This window comes from Pleuronectes platessa, chromosome 13 (assembly GCF_947347685.1).
Source record: "Pleuronectes platessa chromosome 13, fPlePla1.1, whole genome shotgun sequence".
Classification (NCBI taxonomy): domain Eukaryota; kingdom Metazoa; phylum Chordata; class Actinopteri; order Pleuronectiformes; family Pleuronectidae; genus Pleuronectes; species Pleuronectes platessa.
In genome coordinates, this window is record NC_070638.1 from 17,763,405 (window position 1) to 17,788,504 (window position 25,100).

Below are 25,100 nucleotides of genomic sequence, written 5' to 3' on the forward strand. Positions count from 1 at the left end.
ATTTTGTAGTTACAATTTTATGTTGTTTATTTATTTAATGTATTTTTTCATGTATATATATATATTATATTCGTTTCTGAAACTGTTAAATAAGGAATTATTGTGTATAAGGCAGTTAATGTTTGAGCCAGTGAAAATCGTAATTATATTAATACAAAATAAATACGATATAAACAATACATACCTACTTTTACAACGTCTTTACTGTACTGTATGCATACACTGCAGTATTTAGTAAAGTGCCACAAAGAAGAATACAATTATATAACTGATTAAATGGGTCAGGTGTTTATATAACAGTGTAGAGCTTCCATGTTAGAGCTTATTCCTTTATTACACATATATCTCACTGTTCTTTTGTTACACATACAGCACAATCTGCCTTTATAAGTATAAGTAAATCAAACTACCCTTCTTGCCTAGAAAGTGGAGCATGAACGTGACATAAGCTCTGTGCCGGGGGCTTTTATTCTGAAGTGAGTAGCTTGGTTTCCGGTATTAGCCTAGCTGTCTCTGGATAACGTGACGCAGCTGAAAAGGAAGCTGGTCGCTCCTCCCCCGACCTGTCCTCCCATTGGCTGGACCTTTCCTGGGACACACCCACCGTCTCTCCGCTCGTGTCTTCTTCCTACATCAACATCATCAACACTTTTATCCTCCATCAGCGGATCTTTGTCAGGTGTTGTCTGTTGATCTGTGCAGGATTCGGTCTGTGGTGCAGTTAACAAGGACTGTGACCTTTATTTCTGTAATGAATCCACAGCACATTATATTCTGCTGTGTTGCTCTCAAAGTAGCACTTCTCCATTAACCACGCAGAGGTCAGAGGTCAAAATGGAACAACTCCTCTAGAGCAGTGGATCCCAAACTTTATACAGTCCCGTACCCCTTCAGACATTCAATCTCCAGCTACGTACCCCCCGCAGCGCGTGCGATAGGACACGAAAGATGTTGAGCTATGCAAAATGCAAATCAAATATTTCCCCGCGTACACCCTGAACCACTTCGCGTACCCCTGGGGGTACACGTACCCCAGTTTGGGAACCAATGCTCTAGAGTAATAACTCATCGCCATGATGAGCCCATGCCCCCGATTCAAAGAAAACAGGGGTAATTAGATCTAGTGTAAAATGCATTTGCATCAAAGTCTCACCTCCTGTGATTGTTGAGGTTGATCTGCTGCAAATAACATTTTGATCATATTACTTTGACGTCCATGTTCTCCATCAACACACAGGAAGGTTGGAAATGAGTCTGTAATTACATCTCTGTTGATACTCTACTGCAAAGACTTGTCTTATGGACAAAGTGAACAGTTGATGGCAGTGGTGGATGGTAAGTGAGTATATTTACTCAACTACCGTACTCAAGTACACATTAGAGGTACTTTGCATTTGTTCTGGCATTTGCTTATTTCAACTCTCTATACCTCTACTGTGCTACATCTTAGAAGGACATATTGTTCTTCTCTATCATGTCATACCTTTTTATTCAGTCTTGAAAACATTATATATAGAATACATACTGTCAACAAATTTAAACACCTACAGAAACATCTACAGCAGTAAAATTCAACACACACAATAATGCAGCAGTAATTTTACTTTAAATACTTGTTTGGCTGATAATACTCACATACTCTTACTTTAGTAATGTTTTGAATGCAATTGCACTTTGTGGAGTATTTTAAAAGTGCAGAAATAATACTTTTACTTTAGAATCCTAATAATTCTTCCACCACCGGTTGTGGGCCAAGTTGAACGTTGTGCCCCCTGTTCTCTAATTGCTCTATTGATCTCCTGCTGGCTGGATTTAGGTCAGACCTGGCACATATTGATTGAATCTGTTACAATCTGGCCACTCGGACTATAAACAACCTCTCTGCACAAGTGGATGTTCAAACGCAGCTCTCACTCTCTGGATATTAAGCTGCTTGGTCTGCCTGAGCTGGGCCTGATGGAAGGGGCAGTTACTGGTGAGTGCAGTGCAACTTTTCTGAGGTTCTGCTTAAAATTAGTTCGACTGGATATAACATGTCTCAATTCAAGCTTGTTCATTATTTTTCCAAAATGTTATAGATTGTAATGAATCATTTATTCTTATTTCATCTGCTTCAGAAACATAATATAATCAGGAAATCAGGAAATAACGAATATTAGTGTGGTTGTTGTTCTACAGACCTGCTAATGGAGGGAAACAAGAAACTATCTGATTCCAACATGGATAATATTATCAAACAAGTGCACATTTGTTCAATGAACAAATTAACATGTTTAATCATTTGAATTTACATTTCATGATTTCATTACATATACTGATCAGACTCCTAATATGTGAGTATGTGATTAAAACAAATTCATTCAGAGCAGTGGCCATCCAGTATTTATCCTGCACATTGTTAATGTCATGAAGAAAAATAATGTGAACGTATGTGAACAATCACTCACTGACTCAGTGATCTATTAACATGACCATATTGATGGCGGAACAGTAAAGTACTGTGATGTTGAAATGTTTCATATGAGCATTAGGGGGCAGTAATATCTCACATACAATTTTTTACATACTAAGTAGAATAATTTCTTTTTCACCATGTTTCACTCTAGTCGATTCATAACAACAAAGGAAATATGAAGCGAGAATACTTTGATCATGAATCTATTTAGCTCTTCTCTCTGTCTTTTCTTTTTCAGAGTCAGGGAGATGCTGAGCCGAACAGAACACAGAGGTAGTGTATATCAGAGGGACTGCAAATTAAAAGTGCACAAGATAATTTATTTAAGCACAATAGTTACATTTTTTGTTTCACCTTCCATATCGAGTTCTTAAGGGGAAAAATAATTAAAACCACCACAACTTTCAATCTTGTCAGACAGTGAGGCTCCCCGGTGGGAGGTTTTCATCACACCCCCAATTTAACCTCTGACCTCTCTCTTTGAGCTCTTGACATCACCTCCTAACCTTTAAAACAGGCTCTTTAAATCAAATACAGATGCAGGTGTACTTCTCATTGATGTATATGTGCGTTTTCCACGTGTGGGTGTGTCCTCCTCCTCCTGCAGGTGTGTGCAGGCTGCTATCATCAGTGATGTCTGGAACCGAGTCTCACACAGACAGAGAGGAGGACTACAGGTTCCTCCACAGCATGTTGATGGAGAAGAAGCTGCACTTGCTCTTCAAGGTGAAGATGCTACAATGATTGGTGATTGTGTAGTTACATCCTCTATTTTCCAACATTTTAATATCCCACTTTGTTCAGTCAAAATCCTGCATTTGAATTATTACATGTAATTAAATGGTAATAAGTTGATTGCATGTGTAAATACATATTATAATCTAGTTTGATATTGTACAGTATACTGTATGTAGTATAATATAGTGTATAGTAGTATAATATAGTGCAGTGTAGTATAGCATAGTGTACCTATAGTATAGTGTAACATGGTATTGTGAAATATAGTATAGTGTTGTATACAGCAGTGTATAGTATACTAAAATATAGTATATTGTAGTGTAGTATAGTATATTAGACCCTATAAGTGTTAAAAGAAGGAATTAGTATGTATGAGACACTAAAATTTTGCAGCTAGTGAATACCAGAATAATACTGCAATGTATACATATACTTATGAGTAATACTATCCTTTAGTAAGTTGTATTTCAGGAGATTATGATGCAGTTTGTGTATAATATCTAAATGCAAACTGCAAAAACAGGAATCTGAAAATATCAGTACATTAAAAATAATCAATTGAAAAACAAGAGGAACTTGAAAACAGAAAACAGGTCACACAAATCCACTTTTAATCAAGCTGTTTTACTGTTATTGATATTTGTTGTGTTCTAGCCCTGGAACAAAGCAGGTCCTTAATGTAACTCTTTGTTATTATCATAAACTAAAATAATTTGTCCAATTAGGAATTTTTCCTGTTTCTTTTTCTCCTGCTTAATACTATTTAGTAATCTCCGTAGTAATATTAGCAATATTAGCAGTTGTATCAGTGAGTGGATAATGGTAAAACCTGCAGTAAATGGCCTTGGAGAATGGAGAATCTTTATTATGATACTTTACTGAACTGACAGATCCACGAGCGGCTGAAGCGGTTTGAGAAGCGAAGCCCCGTCCCCGTCCAAGAGCACGCAGCACGTCTGGCAGCAGATGTAAGTGACTCTCTGCAAACATCTTTCGCAGACAGACACGTTGCAGACGGTGACAGTTGGATTCTCCTGTCACACAGAAGCACAAGCGGAACGTGCTTTCCCCTCATCCGAAATGTTGTCTTGAATCTCCGTCAGCTCAGATGTTATCTCCTGAGAGGCAACGTGTAAGAGCAGATATCGTTTTTTATGTGTTTGCCAGGAGTTAGGTCACTGTGGACAGTGGCGAGCACCAGGCTGCTAAATCCATTCTGTGTGTAGTCTAATGTTTCAGGCTGGAGGAATACAATTAATTTCAGATTTAAGACGAAGTGACAGGGAGTACTCCCACTACAGCTGTGGCTCAAAAACAGCACGACAGGTCTCTATTCCCCTCAGATGCGATTCTGATTTCATGCACTAGTCATCCTCATTCCCGTCAGCAACCAATCATTCCTTTATTTTCACTCATTCCTCTTCCTCCTTTCTTCCTCTTTAATCCCCTCCCACGTTCAGTTTCCCCTCTGTTGTTCGGGGACAAAGTACAAAACAACAAACCTTTTACACTTTTCCTTTACCTCCATGCTTCCACCTCCTCCCCCTCTCCATCAGCAAACCACACACCTCTGTCCATCCTCCTTTCCTGCATTCATTCTCCTTCCTTTTCATTTGCTTTCCTTTATCGTCTTCTTAAAGCACACAAACTGTAATCCCTGCCATGTTTCCATATGTCTATCGCCCCCTCTCCTCTCCCCTTCCCTTCACTCCCTTTGCCTCAGATTCGGTCCGACAGCCACTCTCTGCCTGGCTTAAATCATCAGGACCTACTGGAAGGGCCAAACCATGGGTCTGTTTCCCCTCAGAGAGGCTTCTGTTTGCTCACAGTGGAAACTAATGACCTTCATGCATTGTGTCTCTGGAGTGCGCCACAACATCTTGAAGCAGTAGAAGTCATTACAGTAATATGCTTGACAAGACAGGCGACTGCACACAGTCACTTGCTGCCTCTCCACTTGCTGCTGACGGTCAAGGCTGCTCTGCTCTGGTTGTCACCGCAGCTGTCGTGTAGCCTTAAACTTTCAGGAGCACTTTTTAGGAAAAAATAGATTTTTTCCAGCGGTGGCGGAAAGATACAAAAACCCAAAACAGAGAAAAAGGCAAATAATTAACATCAAGTAATAAAAAGTAGGTTGGCAGTAATTGGGTCCATATGAGGCAGCAGCTCACTGGTAATAATGACGCCATCGATGATGTGTCACTGCAGTCTGAATCTGATAGAAGCAGAATTTCACTAATGATTTTTGTCTCGGCTTGCTGGTCTGTCTTGCCTGGCTAATACAGTGTAGACTGTACCAAACCTCCCTCATGATATACGTTAATGTACAATCATAAAATATATAATTTTCTCTTCTTCCAGCTGGTAGAGGAACTCATATACCAAGGCTGGAGAGATGAAGTCAAAGAACTGGTTGCTCTCTTTTCCAAACCCCACTTCAAGGTGAGGAGTATTTTTCTTAATGGAGATGTGCACCTGTAGCTTCACACGTATGTGTTGATCTAAAACGTCCTGAGCCAAGTCCTGTCAGATAACATCATTTCTAAAAAATCACTGTATGTAAAGATGGATCAACAAAGTAGGACATAGGTGAAACTAAAAAGTCAAAAACAGAAAGCTAAAATGGCCTACAGTAGATTTTACACCTCAAAATTCCTGGATCCTCCACTGATTCATGTAAATTGGTTCAGTTGTTTATGTGTAATTCTGTTGACTGACTAACGAACAAACAAACAAACAAACAAACAATCAAACAAACAAACAAACAAACAAACAAACAACTAACGAACTAACGAACAAACTAACTAACTAACTAACTAACTAATTAACTAACTAACTAAATAACTGTAGACACAACCTCCTTGGCCGAGATAATACTTCTGTCAAAGATGGTTTCTCTTATATGAGGTAGTTGTTATCAAACTTTTTATTTTTCCAGTAAATTCAGTTGTGAAAGATGCTACAAAAATGGGGTGAAGCGTCACGATTGACCTCCATCCTGTCGCTCCATCTTCTGATTACTACTCTGACAGTCGCTCTGCCATCAACACATGGCAGCGTTCATGTCCAGGATATTCTGGCTTCATTTCTGGATAGTGAGAGGAAGTCCATCGTCCATCTCTATTAACAGTATATATGTTATTGTGTGAGCTTCAGTGCCTAAGCAGCATACACACACACACACGCACACACACACATGCGCGCACACACACACACACACACACACACACACACACACACACACACACACACACACACACACACACACACACACACACACACACACACACACACACACACACACACACACACACACACACACACACACACACACTTTAGTTGTATCATTGAAGCATGGCCTGTAATTGTCATTCACATGGATCATTTCTGAAGCACGGATGTAATCCAGTCGGGAAAGATGTTGATTCTACTCCAGTGCCACGATCTGAAAGGATCATTAACAGCAAATTAAACCCACTCACCAGCAGGGTAGCTACACGTTCATTCATTTCTCTTAACATAACACTAGAGCCGGAGTCTGAGAGCCTCATTTCCATGCAGACATGCTTCATCACATCTATTCTGAAGCTGCTCAAGAAACTGAACAATGGCGCTCGCTCACACATCAAAACTCTGAGGATTTTGCTTCCTCCAGTCGGCTCCTATTTGGGTCGCACGCAGTGACACGTTAATCTATCTGTAAATCTTATTTTAATTTATGTCACCTCGTCATTCTGTTTGCTGTGAGGTGCTGACATCTATTAACCACTCTGGCGTTTGCAGCCATCCCGCTCTCTAATTAGGTTCAGCAGTGTTCGCTCATCTCGAGGCCCAGATTACTCAAATGCATGTTGTCTTATTTCAGGTCTGCTGACAGTCATATTTCAGACCCACTCCCACACACACATACATATACACAAGCAGCGTACGGTTTTTCCAGTGGGCTGCAGAATTTGTGGCTATTCCTAATGGGGAGCTGAAGTCAGACGAGAACTAACAGGTTTGTTTAAACAGTCTTAATGACCTGTTTGTTTTTGGCCCCAACGCGGGAGCTCGCACATACCTATGAGAGACACTGTGTACAATAATCTGTAAATGAATGTTTGTTTTTTTGGAAAGACCTGTCTCTGAAAGTGGCCAGAGACACATTGCTAATGTGTTGGCAGCTTCTGAGCAGAGCAACTGTTGATGGATGCAGGGATAACAAGTAGACCAACCGACAGACGGATTGGCTGATTGTTCAAATTAAGTCAATGTGCAGATGTTCCCCCGTCTTCTTCTTATTTTACTTTACAGTTAATTCTCCTTGTTTTGGAACTGTAGTCTGTGCAGAATCACAGCAATGGAGTCATGTTTACCCCCGAATGTTTACCCTGCAAACAAACCCGAGGGGCTGCACACTGCCAGCATTCTCAAACAAAGTAAACTGAATTGTCTGGGAATTAATTATGACTCATAGAATAATCCACAGCCCTGCTTTGGAAAATGCGCTGAGCCAGTACGACTGCAGGCGGAGGGAGTGATGTGGGGGGCTGCTCTCAGGTGGCCCACAGGCCGGCAGTCTACTCACAACTACTGTAAATCAAGTTTGGCTCATGTCGACGCGGGCAACACTGCGACCAACAGTGCTGTGTTTGGATTCAGTCAGTGCAGTGAGCGGAGGCAGTCGGACAAATTTGTTTAAATGTTCTCACACCCTCATTCACCTCCAAGTCGGCTTCAATAGGCCAACTCGGACTGGTTGTACTTTTGTTTGAGTAAATGCATTTGCTTAACTTTACAATCACATTTAACTTCACTGTCTCAAACCTGTGCAAAGCAGTGTCAACGTCCGTCCTCCTTTTTGGCCCGGAATGCTGGTGCGCAGTAAAATGTGACATGAACAAGATCAACGCCTTCCAAGATGGATCCCTCGGGAAAATCTATCAACAAGGTCGGCGCAAATCAACATGGCGGCAAAATGTGTCCGAAAGAGATGGATCTGACATGGGGAGAGGCCCATGAAGTCAAAGGCAGGCCCCGGTGGAGGCAGATCATTGATGCCTTAAGCCGCTAAAGGGACAAAGAGTACTAACTAACTAACTAACAAACCCAGGGCTGGTCAAACCGTGGTGACAGTGGTTCGACAGCATTTCTTCATTTAAAGTGAATAATAGTAAATTAACAAATATTTGCAGCGACTACACATGCATTTATTCACACTGAATGGAACAGTAGCTATATAGCCAACACAGAACAATAAAAACAATGGTCTGAATCCACTGTGTTTCTGTTTCCCTCACAGAGTCTCCTGCTGGTCCATGACGCTGTAGCGCAGAGGGACTTTGAGCCGTCTCTTCCACCAGTACCTGACGATGTACTGGAGGAGGACGAGGATTCAGTCAAAATTGTCAGCCTGGTCAAAACCAAAGAGCCGCTGGTCAGTGAATGTGTCATTGTGTTTAAATGTTGACGGTAAAAACTAAATCTCTCTCTTGTTTTGTTTACGTACACTACCGTTCAAAAGTTTGGGGTCACCCAGAAAGTTTCGTGTTTTCCATGAAAACTCACACTTTTATTTGTCAAATGAGTTGCAAAATGAATAGAAAATATAGTCAAAACATTGACAAGGTTAGAAATAATGATTTTTATTTGAAATATTAATTCTGTTCTTCAAACTTTGCTTTCGTCAAAGAATGCTCCATTTGCAGCAATTACAGCATTGCAGACCTTTGGCACTCTAGCTGTTATTTCGTTGAGGTAATCTGTAGAAATTTCACCCCACGCTTCCTGAAGCCCCTCCCACAAATTGGATTGGCTTGATGGGCACATCTTGCGTACCATACGGTCAAGCTCCTCCCACAACAGCTCAAGGGGGTTGAGATCTGGTGACTGTGCTGGCCACTCCATTACAGACAGCATACAGCTGCCTGATTCTTCCCTTAATAGTTCTTGCATCATTTGGAGGTGTGCTTTGGGTCATTGTCCTGTTGTAGGAGGAAATTTGCTCCAATCAAGTGCAGTCGCCATTGTATGGCATGGTGTTGCAAAATGGAGTGATGGCCTTCCTTATTTAAAATCCCTTTTACCTTGTATAAATCTCCCACTCTACCAGCACCAAAGTAGCCCCAGACCATCACATGACCTCCACCATGCTTGAAAGATGGCGTCAGGCCCTCTTCCAGAATCTTTTCACCTTCTGCGTCTCACAAATGTTCTTCTATGTGATCCAAACACCTCAAACTTTGATTCGTCTGTCCATAACACTTTATTCCAATCTTCCTCTGTCCAATGTCTGTGTTCTTTTGCCCATATCAATCTTTTCTTTTTATTGGCCAGTCTCAGATATGGCTTTTTCTTTGCCACTCTGCCTAGAAGGCCAGCATCCTGGAGTCGCCTCTTCACTGTAGACGTTGACACTGGCGTTTTGCGGGTACCATTTAAAGAAGCTGCCAGTTGAGGACTTGTGAGGCGTCTATTTCTCAAACTAGAGACTCTAATATACTTGTGTTCTTGCTGAGTTGTGCACCGGGGCCTCCCACGTCTCTTTCTTCTCTGGTTTGTGCTGTTCTCTAAAGGGAGTAGTACACACCGTTGTAGAAAATTATCAGTTTCTTCGCAATTTCTCGCATGGAATAGCCTTCATTTCTAAGAAAACAAGAATAGACTGGGGTGTTTCACATGAAAGTTCTCATTTTCTGGCCGTTTTGAGAGTATAATCAAATCCACAAATGTGATGCTCCAGTTACTCAACTAGCTCAACGGAAGGCCAGCTTCATAGCTTCTCTCACCAGCTAAACAGTTTTCAGCTGTGCTAACATAATTGCACAAGGGTTTTCAAAGGTTTTCTAATCATCAATTAGTCTTCTAAGGCGATTAGCAAACACAATGTACCATTAGAACACTGGAGTGATAGTTGCTGGAAATGGGCCTCTATACACCTATGTAGATATTTCATTAAGAAGATGTTTCCACCTAGAATAGTCATTTACCACATTAACAATGTATAGAGTGTATTTCTGATTAATTTAATGTTATCTTCATTGAAAAAAACAGTGCTTTTCTTTGAAAAATAAGGAAATTTCTAAGTGACCCCAAACTTTTGCACGGTAGTGTAATTAGTTAAACATTTCAGGAAATCCATTTACACGTTCTTGCATAAAGTTAATGAAAAGATTGAGGCCAGTCTTTTACCTGTTTGCCTGCATGGTTATCTGGATCTAACCTTTCTACATCCAGATAACTACTGAAACAAGTTCATAAATCAGCTTTGGAGTGTTTTTCCCTTGCTAAGTCCCTCTCTTTCTAGTCTTCATTCAAATCTAAACTGCCCGATGGCTCTCGCTGCATGGTTAGGTTGGGATAAACATATCACACTGGTCTCAATCTTCTCAGCTAACTCTCAGGAACAAAATTGAAAAGATTGGTGATGGCGTAGTACAGCCTCTAATTAAAGAAAATCAAGACTGTTATGTAAACTAGAATGGGAGTCAATATAGCACATGCCTACTCCACCAATACCTCAAAGTTCCCTTAAATTCTATGACGCAACTAAAGGTAACTAAAAATGTATTAATCCATTAAAGCTTCCTGTTATCACAAATAATGACCCAGAAATTTTAGTTTGCCCTTATCACAAACATGAAACAACTTTTAAACTATATCTTTTTCAGTGTTCGCATGGGCATGGAGGCTTAGAGAGGAAAGCAGTATTTGGCTACATGTAAACCTGTTTCTAATTTGGTCTGCGTGGCCTCAAAATGCACAAAAAAAACCCAAAGTATTTAACTTACGACAATAACCATGTTTCACAGCAATTGCATTTGTCTAGCCACGATAACAGACTTACAGAGTAGAAGGACGCGAGGCATAAACATCCACGAGAGTCAAGGCTGAATTGTTGGCGACTGAACTTATTGCGTGTTGTCAACTTAAATAGCGAGGCGCTAAAGCCACGTATGTCCAGGTGTAGCACAACCAAAGCTCTCGGGATTATGGGAAACAAGAAAGAGTTCCTGCAGCCGCCTGGATCACCTCTGCCTCTGGGCTGCTGCTCAACCTGGAAATTGCAGAGTCAATTCTTCCACATGTTTGTTGCCATATATCTGCTGTGTTTATGTGTGTGTGTGTGTGTGCGTGCGCGCGCGCATGTGTGTGTGTGTGTGTGTGTGTGTGTGTGGGTGTAGGCACAAATATGCCTCCTAATGGAGTCCTTTAAGGGATTGGGATCATTTCCGTTCTATTTCTTGTGTAAATCAACCTGTTTCAAGGTCTTTAATCACAGCTCAGTTTCTGGATATTCCCGGAATGATCTACCTCATTTCACCTTCTTCCAAACCATTGTCACTTATTTCTTCAAATTTCCTGGATTAAGTTAAACTGGGTCGAAAACAGATGAAGCTACAAAGAGCACATAACTCCGACTAAATTTGTTATCGAACAATAAAAATAAATTCAATTTTTTAAAATTTGTATCTGGAAAACAATACATATAGTGAGGGACAGCTATGTGGTACTTGTTCCAGATTCTCTTCCATGCAAGTTGGTCCAGTTCATTAGAAAATAGCAGACATTCTTACAAATGACCTCACAAGCAAAGTTAAAATTCCATTACTGAATTCATGGATCCACATCAAACGTAATCATTTGATTTCTCAGCCTGTGGCTTCACTTTTTACCAAATATCACATAAGACAAGTGCGGCCAGTTATTTTTTTTTTTTAGATCAAACAAACTAAAAGACAAACAAATAACCAAAACTTAACACAGTGTAGATGAGTTCAATCTTTTTTTTTTTAAAGGAAAAATATGGTTTAGGGTTAAATATGAGAATAATTAACTTAATGATGTCAAATAATAAGGAACATATGTTTGTATTGATCCTAAAACTCGAGTGGAAGGGGTCTGACCTTTTGCTGACACGGCCTCTGATCGATTCAGCATGTTCCTGTTTTTCAGACAACAGGGTTACACCCGACTATGAGCTGATTGTAGTCATCTACATAAGAGGCTCTTTCCATTGTGATTTGCTGCACATCAGTAACATCTGTTGAAAATAATGCTGATTTGGATAATCTTTTCCAGCGTGCTGTGTGTTACATGAAGGCAGCTGGCTAAACGGCCCCTTCTTGATACAAACAACCTTTGTTTACTGTAAAAACAATCAACATTTTGTTTTCACTGTCTGAATCACTTAACCTCTTTGCCTCTGTTCATCTACTCTTCTGTTTGTCCGTCATTCCTTCACCCCCACATCGCCATCCTCAAGGGGGCAACGATTAAGAGGGATAAAGCGACCGGGGCCATTGTGGTGGCGAGGATCATGAGAGGAGGTGCAGCTGATAAAAGTGGTAAACTGATGAAACTTTATACAGAATTTAATGTGGTAAGACTATAATATGACATATGCATCCTATAGAGAGAAGAGCATGTGGTACAATTTTCCGTCTGTGTCTCCAACACTTTGAAGGTCTGATCCATGAAGGCGATGAGCTGAAAGAGGTGAATGGAGTCTCACTGGAGAACAGGAAGCCAAAGGAAATCCTTCCTCTTATGGTAAGTGTTTCTACTGCTTGTTTGTTTGCTTCACTGGTGTTATTATTTTAATTTTTATCATTGTTATCAAATCTCATGAGAAGACAAATACAATATAAAAACCTTTAATCCTCTATGACATGTCTGTGGCTCCAACCCTCTTTGTTCCCAATGAAGATGTGAAACTTAAATTAAATATATTTCAACTTTAAAAAGGTTCTCCAAATTCTTAAGATGCTGTAGTTTTAATCAAAGCTTTCTCAAACAGGAGTAACAGCAAGTTGTTAAACGTTATTTCCTGGTGTAGATGATTCCATATGTGGTCTGCTATTATTAACTATGTGTAGACTGCTGTACTACTCACAGCAACATGCCAGTGGACTCAGATTAAAGTCCATAGTGCCCATGTTTATGATGATGCAGGGAGAAATTACCCAGTGCAACTAGGATTTTTGTAAAACCCCCATCACAATTCCTGATCCAGTAAGTTGCACATTCATGACATTCCTTGTTTACTGTTAGCTCCATAGCTTTGAGCAAAGCCACACATTATTGAATACATTTTCAAATTGGTTCCTTGTTTAAGTTCATGTCTTCAAAAAAGCTCAGATTATAAAATATCTTTCTCTCCGACAATTTGTATTGTTAGTATTATATGTAAGTGACTACTTTATTTAAAAAAAAAAAAAAGGCTACTAACAACATTGGCACTTCGGGGGGCCAATCTGATTCAGTTGGGGCCAGCACCCCCCTTGCCCCACCCCTGAATAACTGTTATGAACATATGTGAACCTGAAATGTGCTTAACCTTTTTTATTCACACAGGCTACCTGTTTCCTCCATGTCCAGCCTCTAGGCTCTAAGCTACTGGGCAGAGACACTTAACATGTGAGAGTGGTGTTGATCTTCCCAAAGTATGAAACTATTTCTTAATATTGCTGTTCTTGCACAGGCTCGTTATCAGGGTAACGTTACATTTACGATCATCCCGGCCTCCTCAAAGGAAGAAATGTTGTCAAAGAAGAAGAAGGTACAGTAATTATTAACCTACGGTAATCTATTGCAATTTCATTATTTTTTAAATAAATAATTAAAGCTGGCTGCAGCGGGAGCTCTACCCACCTGCTTTTGATAAGAAGAGAGAAATCAGTGGAGTCTTGTGTGTTTGGTTATATTTTGTGTTTTTGCCACGGTGCTGTCACAGCAGTAGCGTGGTTGTCAAGAACTAAACTCAGATCAGACCGTCAAGGATAAGGCCTCATCACAATTTTTATCATTAAAACACATGATTTATAATTCTATAGACATCCCATCTGCTGAGCTGTATCAACTCAATTTAACATTAACCATAAATCTAAACACCTTATGTGGAAAATGTCACATTCCACCAATCTCTCTGTTTAGAAAGAATTGTTGCTCGCCCCACACCATACACGACGTCCAAGCTGGAAACTCTCGGAGCAGCAAACATTTGCAGTGAATTAAGACAAATTATTTTCAGTGATTGTAGTCATTTCTCAAAAATGACAAGTACATGTGAAAGAGAAGCAGACAAAGACGTCCGCTGCCAGGATATAGAGGTTCATGAAGCTGCTGTAGACAAAGAGAAATACAAATAAATATATAATCAAACAAATATGTGTATTTTCCTTTGTCACCAGTCTGTTTGAATGCTAACAATATTGAATGATTATCTTTCTCAAGCTCTTTGTACGGGCTCTGTTTGATTATGATCCAAACGAGGACCCCACTGTCCCGTGCAAAGACGCGGCGGTTTCCTTTAAAAGAGGCGACGTCCTGCAGATTGTCAACATGGAGGACGACACCTGGTGGCAGGCTTGTCACCTCGGCGACAGCGACAGTCGGGCTGGGCTGATCCCCTCCCCCCAGCTCCATGAGAGGTGTGCTTTTGCTTTTGATTCATCCACTTTTAACAACAAAACTGTCCAATATGTTCTTTTTTAACAGCAGATTTTTTGACTGTCACAAGAAGGGGTTCCTGATAACATGAACAATGACTCCATCCATCCGTCGATCCATTCATAATATGTACAGTTTATCCTTTGAGGGTCACAGAGGAAGCGGGCCCCAATCCCAGCTGACATTGGTCAAGAGGCAGGGTACAACCAGGTCAGGACGCCAGTGTAGTGCTAACATACAGAGACAACCATTTAAGCTCACATTCCCACTTATTCCCAATATAAAGTTCCCAATGAACCTAAACCCAATCTAAATATCTCTGGACTGGGGGAGAAGAGTCGCTGGAGAAATCCCACGCAGCCACGGGGAGAACTTGCAAACTCCCTACTTAAAGACCCCCTCCGAACCAGGATTTGAACCAGGAACTTTCTTGCTGTTAGGCCACAGTCCTAACCAGCGCGTATTTACACCTGTGACTTTCCAAGTGACTTGTGAAAGTGTCTGCTGTGAAAAAGACCAACATCTGTCAGTCCTTTTGATTAAGTCCTGTTTTGATTTGTGCTTGTTCCATCTGGCCTCCTACAGGAGAGTCGCACTACAGCGACCCAAAGCCCTGTTCAAGCCTCGGCAAGTCAAACCACCAGGTGCTGAGCCAACGTTTGTCCATAAACTCACCGCACATGAAAATAATAAAACTACCTTTTAACACTTTACAATAAACACACTGGAGTTCCCTCAGTGCAGAGCTGAGAGGTCATGTCTGAAGGTCATGGGTGAGCTCTGCCGCCCTCCTGTCACACTCACAACTTTTGTTTTTCTCCACATGCTCCGCAGATGAGGGGGAAGGTACTGTCTGTTTAAATTTGCTTTTCAAAACTTACAATCAGAATAATTGAAATGATATAATACACAGGAGCATTTCCAGGCTTTGGTTTTGTTTTTTTAAAGACTAGAAGAGTTGTTAACCAACGATAATAGTCATGTAATTGGAGAGGATTTGAAGACATTTTCCTCCGTTGTAACCGGGCAGGTTAAGCCTCTGGCCTCCCACAATGTGCTTTAGTTTTTCACCAGCAATCACTTTGTAAGAGTAAGGTAGTTATTAACAATTCTAATATAAGGGATATCATGTCTAAATAAAACTACTATTAGACTTTCCAAAGCACAATATTAGGACATTTGGGTCAGAACACATGTTAATACTTTTAGTATAAAGTTTCAGAGCAACGCACATGTCATCCTCCTGTGGTTTGTGTCCACGATTTCCTCACTCTTTCCTCTTCACTTTTCCTGTTTTTCCAGTCACGGAGGATGTAGACTACGGAGCTCTAACAGGGATCCACGTCGGTGAGATGTTTAACTTGTTCCACTGTCATACTGGCAACGAGATGAGTATGATGAAAGACAATGAAACTGGGGGGGGCGGGTGGACATGAAAGCTCACAACAACACACATATTGTGTATTGAATATATGTTGAAAAACTATGAAGACCTTCCAGAAAGGAGACCCCAGTTATATGTGCAGAAGTCCTGTTCATAAGATGATGTTGTTTTATTGTATAGAGATTCAGGGGGGAAGGACTAGACAAGCAAATGTGGTTCTAACCTTCCCATTTATCCCATTTGTCTTGATCTCATGGATTGGACATGATGTGCTTGTGAGCAGTGCAGGATGTTCGTATGGGGGCGTGCACGTAGACCTGATTGTAAAAATGCTCCTGACGTCTATGCAAGGCAAGGAACTTACAGATGTTGCATTATATCATTTCTAAGAGTCATGTGCATTTAATAATGTGCAGGTTATCTAATCTCGGGCCATGCTCCACCTGAGGACGGGGTTCAGACTCTGTGTTTCCTCTGTGCTTGGTGTGTAAAACCATATTGATGCTGTATGACTGAAAGACTGCATGCAGTGTAATCAGAGGCAGAGTTAGTGAGAGAGACGGGACATAGTCAAGTGTTATCCATGATCAGGTTATTACATGGTAACGACAGGTAAACCAGGCAAATAGCTTGAAATCCCTTGTGCCTTGCTAACAGATTTTAACAGATCTGTCTGTTCTTTAAAGAATACCTTGACATTTTGGGAAATATGTGTACTTGTTTTCTTGCCAAGTTATCACATCTATCTGTTAAATGTAAACCAGCAGCCAGTTGGCTTTAATTAGCGCAACAAGATTACAAGCAGATGGAAGGCACACAACACCCCGTACACCCCAAATGTTTTTCCGATGCAGGTTTTTAGATTGAAAAAACAATGTCTGAAATGGCTTCAGAGTGATAATAGTCTGTGAAACTTCTGAAATAGCCATGCTAGCTGTAAACCGCTGCTCCACATTATGCAAAGATGAGTGTTACATTATTTGTTGATCCATGACAAATGTAACAAAAATTTTTTTAGAGGTTTTGCTAACATCAAACTCTTACTGTGTAAATGTCAGATAACTCTTATGAAGCTAGAGGTGCATTTGAGTTTACATTCATTGACTAGCTCGCTAACTCTGCCTACTATAAACAGCTGCATTTGAGAATTTGCTTGTAGGTCACAGTAGCCATATAGTCGTAGAGTGTAAAAGATGGATGACACAATGACTAGTCTGTGCAGTAGCAATTAGGGGAGGGAGCAGCAAAATTTAAATCAGGATTACATGCACTCGACCAATCACAGTTGGTTTTAGCTGTCAATCATGCCGATTTACTTAAGTCTAATAGCATCAAATATCTAATTAGAACTAAACTGAAATGAAAAGATTAATGATTGAATATGTATGCAATGATAAACACCATCTTTCAGGAAAGATGATTTAAAATGTACTCTGACTTTTAGTTTGGTCCATGTCCCTTCGACTAACATGGAGGAAGTTGGGTTTGTAAGCAATACTGCAGTCAGCCACCAGGGGTGATTAAGATACTTTGGCTTTCACTTTTGCATATTAGGGTTCATATCATGTAATCTTAAAATTATGGGTCCAGGTCCAGTAAGTGACCTCTCATCTCCTCAACAGTGTGTCTCATAACCAGGAATAATGACTATCTGGTTACAGAGCATTTTCAGTAACAGAAGAGAAACTCTCTGCCAGAATTAATTCAGCCATTACAATATGTTTTTCCTCTAGACCTTATTTCATTCAAGGAAAAATCATTTTTAATTTTCTGCACAGCATTGGTTTTACACTGTATGTATTACCCGTTCCCATTTATGAGTGAAGTCATCCATTTAAATCCCATGTAAACAATTGTCTGAAATCTCTACCCATAGAGCCATGTGTCTTAAAGTGAAGCCCAGAGAGGAAATGGACAGATATGCTTACAAAGTGAAATTACAGCTGACGTCAAAGAAAGCCTGGCACCATCACTTAACTGCAGTTAACATCATGAAAGACTGTGGAGCCTGCCAAGCCAGGCCAGACCACAGTCGCATGGCAGACCCTGCATGCCAGACGGCCTACAAGCCACACATGACAGAGTTGTTGATTCTTGACTGTAATATGTACTGTTCAGGATGTTGTCGCAGTTCTGTGCTTGACACCAGGCTCTGGGTGGCAGTGTTGAAGATTCCTTAAATGATGTCGTACTCAGTTCTGCCTCACATTTCAGCCGTGGCTCTCCCTTCTGACGTGTTTTCAGTTGTCAAAGCTGATCCCTTAATAGTTCTCTTGTTTTAACTTTTATTCGAAGTAAAGTGATGTCCGTATGGTAAGCCAAGGGAAGCACTGTTAAATGGATGGTGACTCATGGAAGGAAATTCCAAATTCCAAAGTTCTGAAGGAATTAAGCCCATTAATTACCTCAAATTGCGATTGAAAGAAAACACGCATTTAGCGTTACTGTGTCAAGACAAAAAAATGTATTCAGTCTGCCTGTGTTCTGAAAGCTGCTCAGACGAATGTAATATGACTGGGGTCGCTCATAGTGATGAATCCAAAGGAATTCGCCACCATACTAGTTGTGGCTGGTGATGCAATTTCTCGAGATGGCACAAACAAACTGAAGCCAGACCCAACAAAAACAACACAACACTGCCAATCCTGAAGACCTCATCGAGCTGCCGAGCAATGCTATTCCTGCCGCAAAGATGTTGCCTCATTGTGTTGTCTAACTGACTGTGGCAACTTTCATGACGTTTGCATTTTTCAAAGAGATGTTGTAGGTCTCGCACCCCCGGCGTTGTCCAGTACCTCTGTGTCGACACTTTGGAACGGCAAACAGGGGAAGCAATAAAATACATAACTTGCACCACATCCAGTTAGTCAACTCTGTTTCTCATAACAAGAGAGGGAGAAGCCCGGGTATAAGTTTGTTTTCATCACTTGCTTCTGAATCTGTAAATAGGGTCGGCCCAGACCAAGCTCACTTGAAATGGCCATTTCCTTGCCAGTCAGTTAGCAGCTGTAGTAATTAATTTGGCCATTCACCATTTTTTGCTCAGAAATTGATAGAGACTAAAAACTGAGCAAAAAGGAAAGTGCATAATATGTGACAATGGTTGATAGCTGTTAATATACATATATATATATATATAAAGTTACTATATCTTACCTGTTACCATATACCTGTCAGTATCCATTACCAACTAGCTGATGAACTGAGCTGTATTTTCCACAGAAACTGGTGGAGACTAAAAACTGAGCAAAAGGGAAGTGAATAATACACTTATATATGACAAATGTCTGCTAATATTTTCCTGTATCTGCTGGGTGTATAAACTGGTACAGGATTATTTGCCGACACACTCAAATATCAACATTACAAGTTTATTTAGGGTTTCCTGGTTCTTGCAATGAGAATATCCTTCTGCTAGTTTTCAGTGATAGGCCTGACAGGTGGGTTGATATACTTATTAAATCACTCATACATATATACACTGATAAACTCAGAAAGTCTGAGGCCTCTCTACCTCTTTTCCAGCTGGTTTAAGAAGAAGTTTCCGACTAGGCAGAAAGAGCACTTGGGCCAGAGAGGTGGCTCGGTCCAGGAGGTGGAGTGAAGGGGTACATGGCTCATTTCATCCCCCCGTCTACATAGAGGTGTCCCCCTATCACCGAGACCCCAAGGACAGACACCGCCTGGTCGTTCTGGTTGGTAAGTAAGATTAAGACATTTGAAAGGCAGATATCCATGTTGTTTGGAGGGTTTGTTTATGAAGCACAAATGCTTCAAAATGGGTTCCAGCAGTGTGAATTGTCTAACTTTGCTTTATACACAGGTTAGAGCATGTATACACATCGGTCAGTGGTTGTGTTCTGTTTTATATTATCCCACAGCCTCTTTTTTTTGTCAACCCCAAAAAATCTAAATAACATGATCCCATTCGCTAAAAGGACAGTATTATAGAAGCTGTTGTTGATCAAAAGAAAAGGTTACACACTGATGAAGATTTATGTTCCGACTCCTGAGTGCAAGAACAATCCTTTCCCATCAGAAGTACGTAAACACTGTCAGAAAACTCTCAGTCAGAATATATTGTGTTCTCTTAAGTTACCTTGTGGCCCACCCCAGATTCACTTCCCTGCCAATCCTGAAGGCCTGCTCTATGTATTGCTGAGCTATATCGCTCCCCAGGGAATTTCACATGGAGCCTCGCGGAAGGTCTTTTTAACGTCATATCACGATACAACTGCAGGTCATCTGTAACTAAGGGACTACAAGAAAGAACACAATGAACTCAGGGGGTGCAACAAAAAGCAAAGCAGAGATAAATGATAGATGAATGGAGAGCAAGGGGATGAGCAGATTGTGAATAAGATCCCACATGATGTCAGCCAATTGCTCCATCATCAAGCTGGAACAGTCCAGACAGCTTGGATTTAGATTTAGACCTATTTAATTGAGTTGGAGCTTACCCCGACTGTGAATTACGTTTTACTGTCTGCTGCGAAGGCTCTTCATTGACTAGAGGTCATCATTAAGAATATATACTTTATTGGCAATGAGTGTTAAAGACCGGAAAACCAAAACCCTTCATCGCTAAAACAGGACCAGCTGGATAATGTTTGACCAGGTTGGAAATATATCCTCTCAGTTGGCATTGTATACACATTAAGAATGAAACAATAGGCGGTTATGCCCCAGGAAAATTGGCAAAAGTGAACGGTCACACTCTACAGATAGGACAGAAATTTTTTTATAACATAGCCTGGTGATGTTCCTCTTCAGTTGTGTGGAGCAGCTGTGAAGCACATTAGCAGTGTACGAGTGGAGGGTCAATAAACTTGATATTTTGTAATGTATCGAGCTCATGCAACACAATGATGGAAAAGGCAGGTATGTCAGGAATCCTACTTTCAGACAGTCCTCCATTAGAGTCTGATGCAATCTGGGGATGGACATAGCTGCAGTAGAAGAAAATCCCAGATGCCACAGTCTGTGTGTGTGTGTGTGTATGTGCGTGCACTCCATCCTGTGCATCCTACACTGTAATGACACTGAGCGCCTTTGATACTATACATTTTCCGGAGGGTGTGGAACGTTCGGTAGAGAGACGCAGACAGAGAGAATAGAGCAAAGCTGTTTGGAGAATCACTTTCAGACTGAAATCAGGTTGAAATCAGAGCTCTGTCTGTCTGCCTCTCCCCCTCTCTGATGATAAAGACAGATGTGTCTCCAGATCACCGAGTCCATTTGATGCTGGACATTAGCACACGATGATACTGTTTTGATCTTTGTTTTTCGAGGGCCGAGCGGCGTTGGCGTCAGCGAACTGAAGAAGAGGCTCCTGATCTCAAACCCTGACCGTTATGGCGTCACTGTGCCGTGTAAGTCCGGCATCTTCACGTTTCATACCTGTCGCCTTTATCGCTTGCACGCTAAAAGGCGCTCTCAGCTATTTGAACTTCAACATCAACTTCAGCCTCCCATTCTCTTCCAGACACCACACGTGAGAAGAGGCGGCAGGAGAACGAAGGGGTGGATTATCATTTTGTGTCAATTAACATGATAGAGGAGGACATTCTCACTCACAGGTAGCGTATATGCTGCGTATATGCTGCATATACCCCCCCCCCCTCCCACACACACACTCTTTCTCTCCCTTTTAATAACAGTGATATCCACTGCTGTCTTCTTATCATTTCGTTCTGTCTAACTCACGTATCTGTCGGTTAATGTCCCTGTTCCCTTCAGGTTTATAGAGTATGGGCGATACAAAGGTCATTACTATGGAACCAGTCTAGACTCTGCGCACAGAGTAATGGCCCAGGGCAAGGTGTGCCTCCTGGATGCACATCCAAGTGTACGTATCATATGCCAATAAACAAGAGAAATGTTTACTCAATCAACGGAACTTGGACCGGTTTCCAAGGAGGACGTTTTTGAGCCAAAACTGCACACGGGTCCTCAAATCATTCACACTGGTGCTTCATACTAGCACAAACAATGAATTAAAACTTCCCGTATGACTTGTTGATGTCATATATATATAATAATATGTTTCCAAGTGTCCCCACTAAAGAGTTGAGTACCTGGCAGCGGTGCTTCCTGCTTGGCTAGGCCCTATTGGCCGTGTTGACATGGTGGGAAGCCAGTGAGGGATCACATGCTTGCTGGTGTGTCAGGGTGTGTGTGGTGGGGAAGGATAGTGTGAACCTCCACATGGGTTACACCCTGCTAGTTCAGGGACTGGTGATTCAGAAGAGGCTTTCTATTCCAACCCCGGGTCGATTAGAGTCCCAAGCACTGTGATGCACAAAAGAATGATGGGAAGGGCAAAATAAATATTAAAATTAAAATAAAATCCAGTAGCTGTTGATATGCTGCATATTATTTCCTGTACAACCTTTACATAGTCTGAAAAGTAATCTCTCATGATTGCAACCCAGAATGCTCAACTGTGCTGCAATCCTCGACACAGAATTCAACATATAACAAGTTTTCTATCTGCCAGATTTGAAATAATGCCAGAAGTTTCACACTAAGCAAGGATCTCAAAATGGAATGACTCAGATTTTCTGTGTTTTCCTGCCAAAGGTCGGATCTTCTAAAACCTGGGTTTACTCCTGTGACTCGTCTTTACATTGTTTATTGTACTTTAAACACTGCCTTCATCAGTTCCCCCTCCCTTTCTTCTTTTTTTATTTTTGCAATCGCAGAAAATAAAGCACGTGTACACATCTGAATTCAAACCATACGTGGTGTTTGTGAAGCCGCCACGTATGGAGGAGCTGCGTCTCACCAGGCGGCGAGCGAAATTCATCTGCGACAAGGACGACGCAAACCCAGTCAAGATCTTTTCAGTAAGAGACACACAGCATAAGCACATGTGCATCACATTCCACCTGGTAACACGTCTGGAGTCAGGGGCTTGATCCATGTCTTGTAACATGCAGGGCGGAGTGAGGTCAAACACCCTGGACGTAACACACCCACCCGACCCCGCACATGTACACACAACCAGAGTGAGTCCTGCACAGATCTTGCCTGACACATGGCCGACTCTTGCATTTAAGAGACATTTAAGAGGCATGGAGAGTTACAATGGTGCTCGGTGGGTGGCTTTCGGGTTCCATCATTTAAGAATGGATGATTTTGTCCAGAAGATGACAGGTTTCATCTTGTGTGTATATGTTATGGTTTCAAAAGAATGACCTAACCCTATGCATGACGGAGGGTGTCCATTTAGTTTTGCTGGTGGGCTTCCAAACAAGAGAAGGTTTATGAGCCACGTGTTTCAGGCAAAACAAGAAGATGCTGGGTCTCTCCCAACATCCCCATCTGGCTCCTCACTCAGAGTTTGCTGCCCTTATTAAAGCCCAAAGGTCAAACACCTGCAAGGGCTGGAGCTCGACCAGTGCCAAGCAGCAGAGGCCTCAAACAGTCCAGGCTGATCTGACACAGGGTTGTGCTGCAGCTGGTGGATTACACTCTCTGCATCTAACATATCTGTTACGCCTAGTATTGTAAAGGGGCTCTGGCAGAAAACAACTGTGAACAACTGTAAAAAAGTGGTATGGATGTTTTACTAGAATTACAGCAATATCTGTAATTGTTATTTTGGTGAAGGAAATGTTTTGTATGTCAATTTGTTCAATCTAAATATTCAATCTTTACTAAATGTTAATAATTGTTGAAACAAATCCAAAAATTAACTGAAAGTAAAAAGAGAAAAAAGTAACTTTCTACAAAATTACAACAATATCTACAAGTTTGTAATTTAATTTAGCAAAAGATTACATTTTAATTTGAATATTGTTTGAGCAAAAATGTCAATTTGAGTGTGTGTCACTTTACAATTTGATGCCCATAACATGGTAATAGGGATCCTTTTCCTTATGTTGGTAATATGATGTTTTATTATATTTACTGTGCGGTATATTTTCTTCTGTTGCTTGATGGTTCATGAAATGACAAATAGTAGAGTACAGCTACAGGAAACCAACAGTAGCCTCCTGTTCCCTCATTCATTGACAGAAGTGCCCTGTTTTTTACAGGAAGAGGATTTTGAGGACATGATCAACTTAGCTGAAACAATGGAGAAGCAGCACGGCCACCTGTTCGACAAGGTGATAGTTAATGGAGATATCGCCGTGGCATTCAGGGAGCTGAAGGCAGACCTGGAGAAGATTGAGGAGATGGAGGTCCAGTGGGTTCCTGCAGATTGGATCTGCTCCTCGCCAGCAACAGCACGGAGAAGTTGTGGTCAATTGACGGGCTGGATTTGAACTTTAAGCTCTTTTGACACATAAGATCCTAAGATTAAGTTCCTTTTTGTTAAATGATAAGTTTTACTTTGTACTTGTATTTGAAAGAAACTTTGCTTGGATGAGAAATATGCCAACCATGTATTTCTCTTTCCCGTAGAATAGGCAAAACATTTTAATATTTGCTGTTTGTAAAATATAACATTAGATTTCAGCACCTTGGATAATAGATTTTTTTGGGGGATTTAATTTTACATATTTTTCCATTTGTAAACAACTGCTGTGATTACCACAGTTTTCCACAGTGTCCCTGAGCGTGTACCTAATTAGGCAAACAGAATCCATGTCCCTCTCCCTCTGTCTGTCTCAGAGCCAGTTCTTCTGTTGGCATGTGGCTGAAATAACGTCGGCTCGCAAGTCGAAGAAGAAGAAGAATAAGGAAAAGGAAACTCCTCCAGAGCTTGTGGCTGAGTGTAATCCTTCCCTGTCAGGTCGCAAACATCAGCATGTAATTATTCTGACAGCTGCTGCACTTCAATTAACTGTAATGTACACCAGAGAAATATTATTAGTAACAGTCAGGAAGACCTTATGGCCAACAATATGCTGTAGAAAATAGAGACACAACAGTCAATTAAAAAGCATAGACAACGCAGGGGTGGAGATGGTGTTCTGGTGGCATTGTGACTATTCAATTTAAAGTTAAAATCATTGTTGTTGAATTTAAAGGCTTGAAACTGTGTATTTTTAAGCACGCTACACTGGAAATCTTCGTCATGGTACATTAATCTCAAACTGTCTTTTTTTTACACGAAACATATTGAGACAATTAAAACTA

At 41.0% G+C, this 25,100-nt stretch overlaps 1 protein-coding gene across 1 annotated transcript; it reads left to right on the forward strand.

Moving 5' to 3' along the window:
* The first annotated feature begins 1,837 nt into the window (after nt 1-1,837).
* On the forward strand, nt 1,838-24,914 carry LOC128453976 (MAGUK p55 subfamily member 7). Its single transcript, XM_053437092.1, has 19 exons — nt 1,838-1,975; nt 2,694-2,728; nt 3,063-3,181; nt 4,084-4,161; nt 5,555-5,635; nt 8,478-8,612; nt 12,441-12,522; nt 12,642-12,727; nt 13,659-13,736; nt 14,411-14,607; nt 15,212-15,270; nt 15,461-15,472; nt 15,929-15,973; nt 19,536-19,709; nt 21,302-21,382; nt 21,496-21,589; nt 21,750-21,858; nt 22,715-22,858; nt 24,053-24,914. The coding sequence occupies exons 2-19, from the start codon at nt 2,704-2,706 to the stop codon at nt 24,281-24,283; spliced, it is 1,830 nt and encodes a 609-aa protein (XP_053293067.1). The 5' UTR covers nt 1,838-1,975; nt 2,694-2,703; the 3' UTR covers nt 24,284-24,914.
* Nucleotides 24,915-25,100: the final 186 nt, after the last annotated feature.

What these genes read in the sequence shown, in the direction of transcription:
- LOC128453976 (XM_053437092.1), top strand. Translation starts at nt 2,704, where the DNA reads ATGCTGAGCCGAACAGAACACAGAG. An exon ending in CAGCACGTCTGGCAGCAGAT is followed by an intron (nt 4,162 to 5,554) that starts GTAAGTGACTCT and finishes CTCTTCTTCCAG; the next exon opens with CTGGTAGAGGAACTCATATA. An exon ending in TCAAAACCAAAGAGCCGCTG is followed by an intron (nt 8,613 to 12,440) that starts GTCAGTGAATGT and finishes GCCATCCTCAAG; the next exon opens with GGGGCAACGATTAAGAGGGA.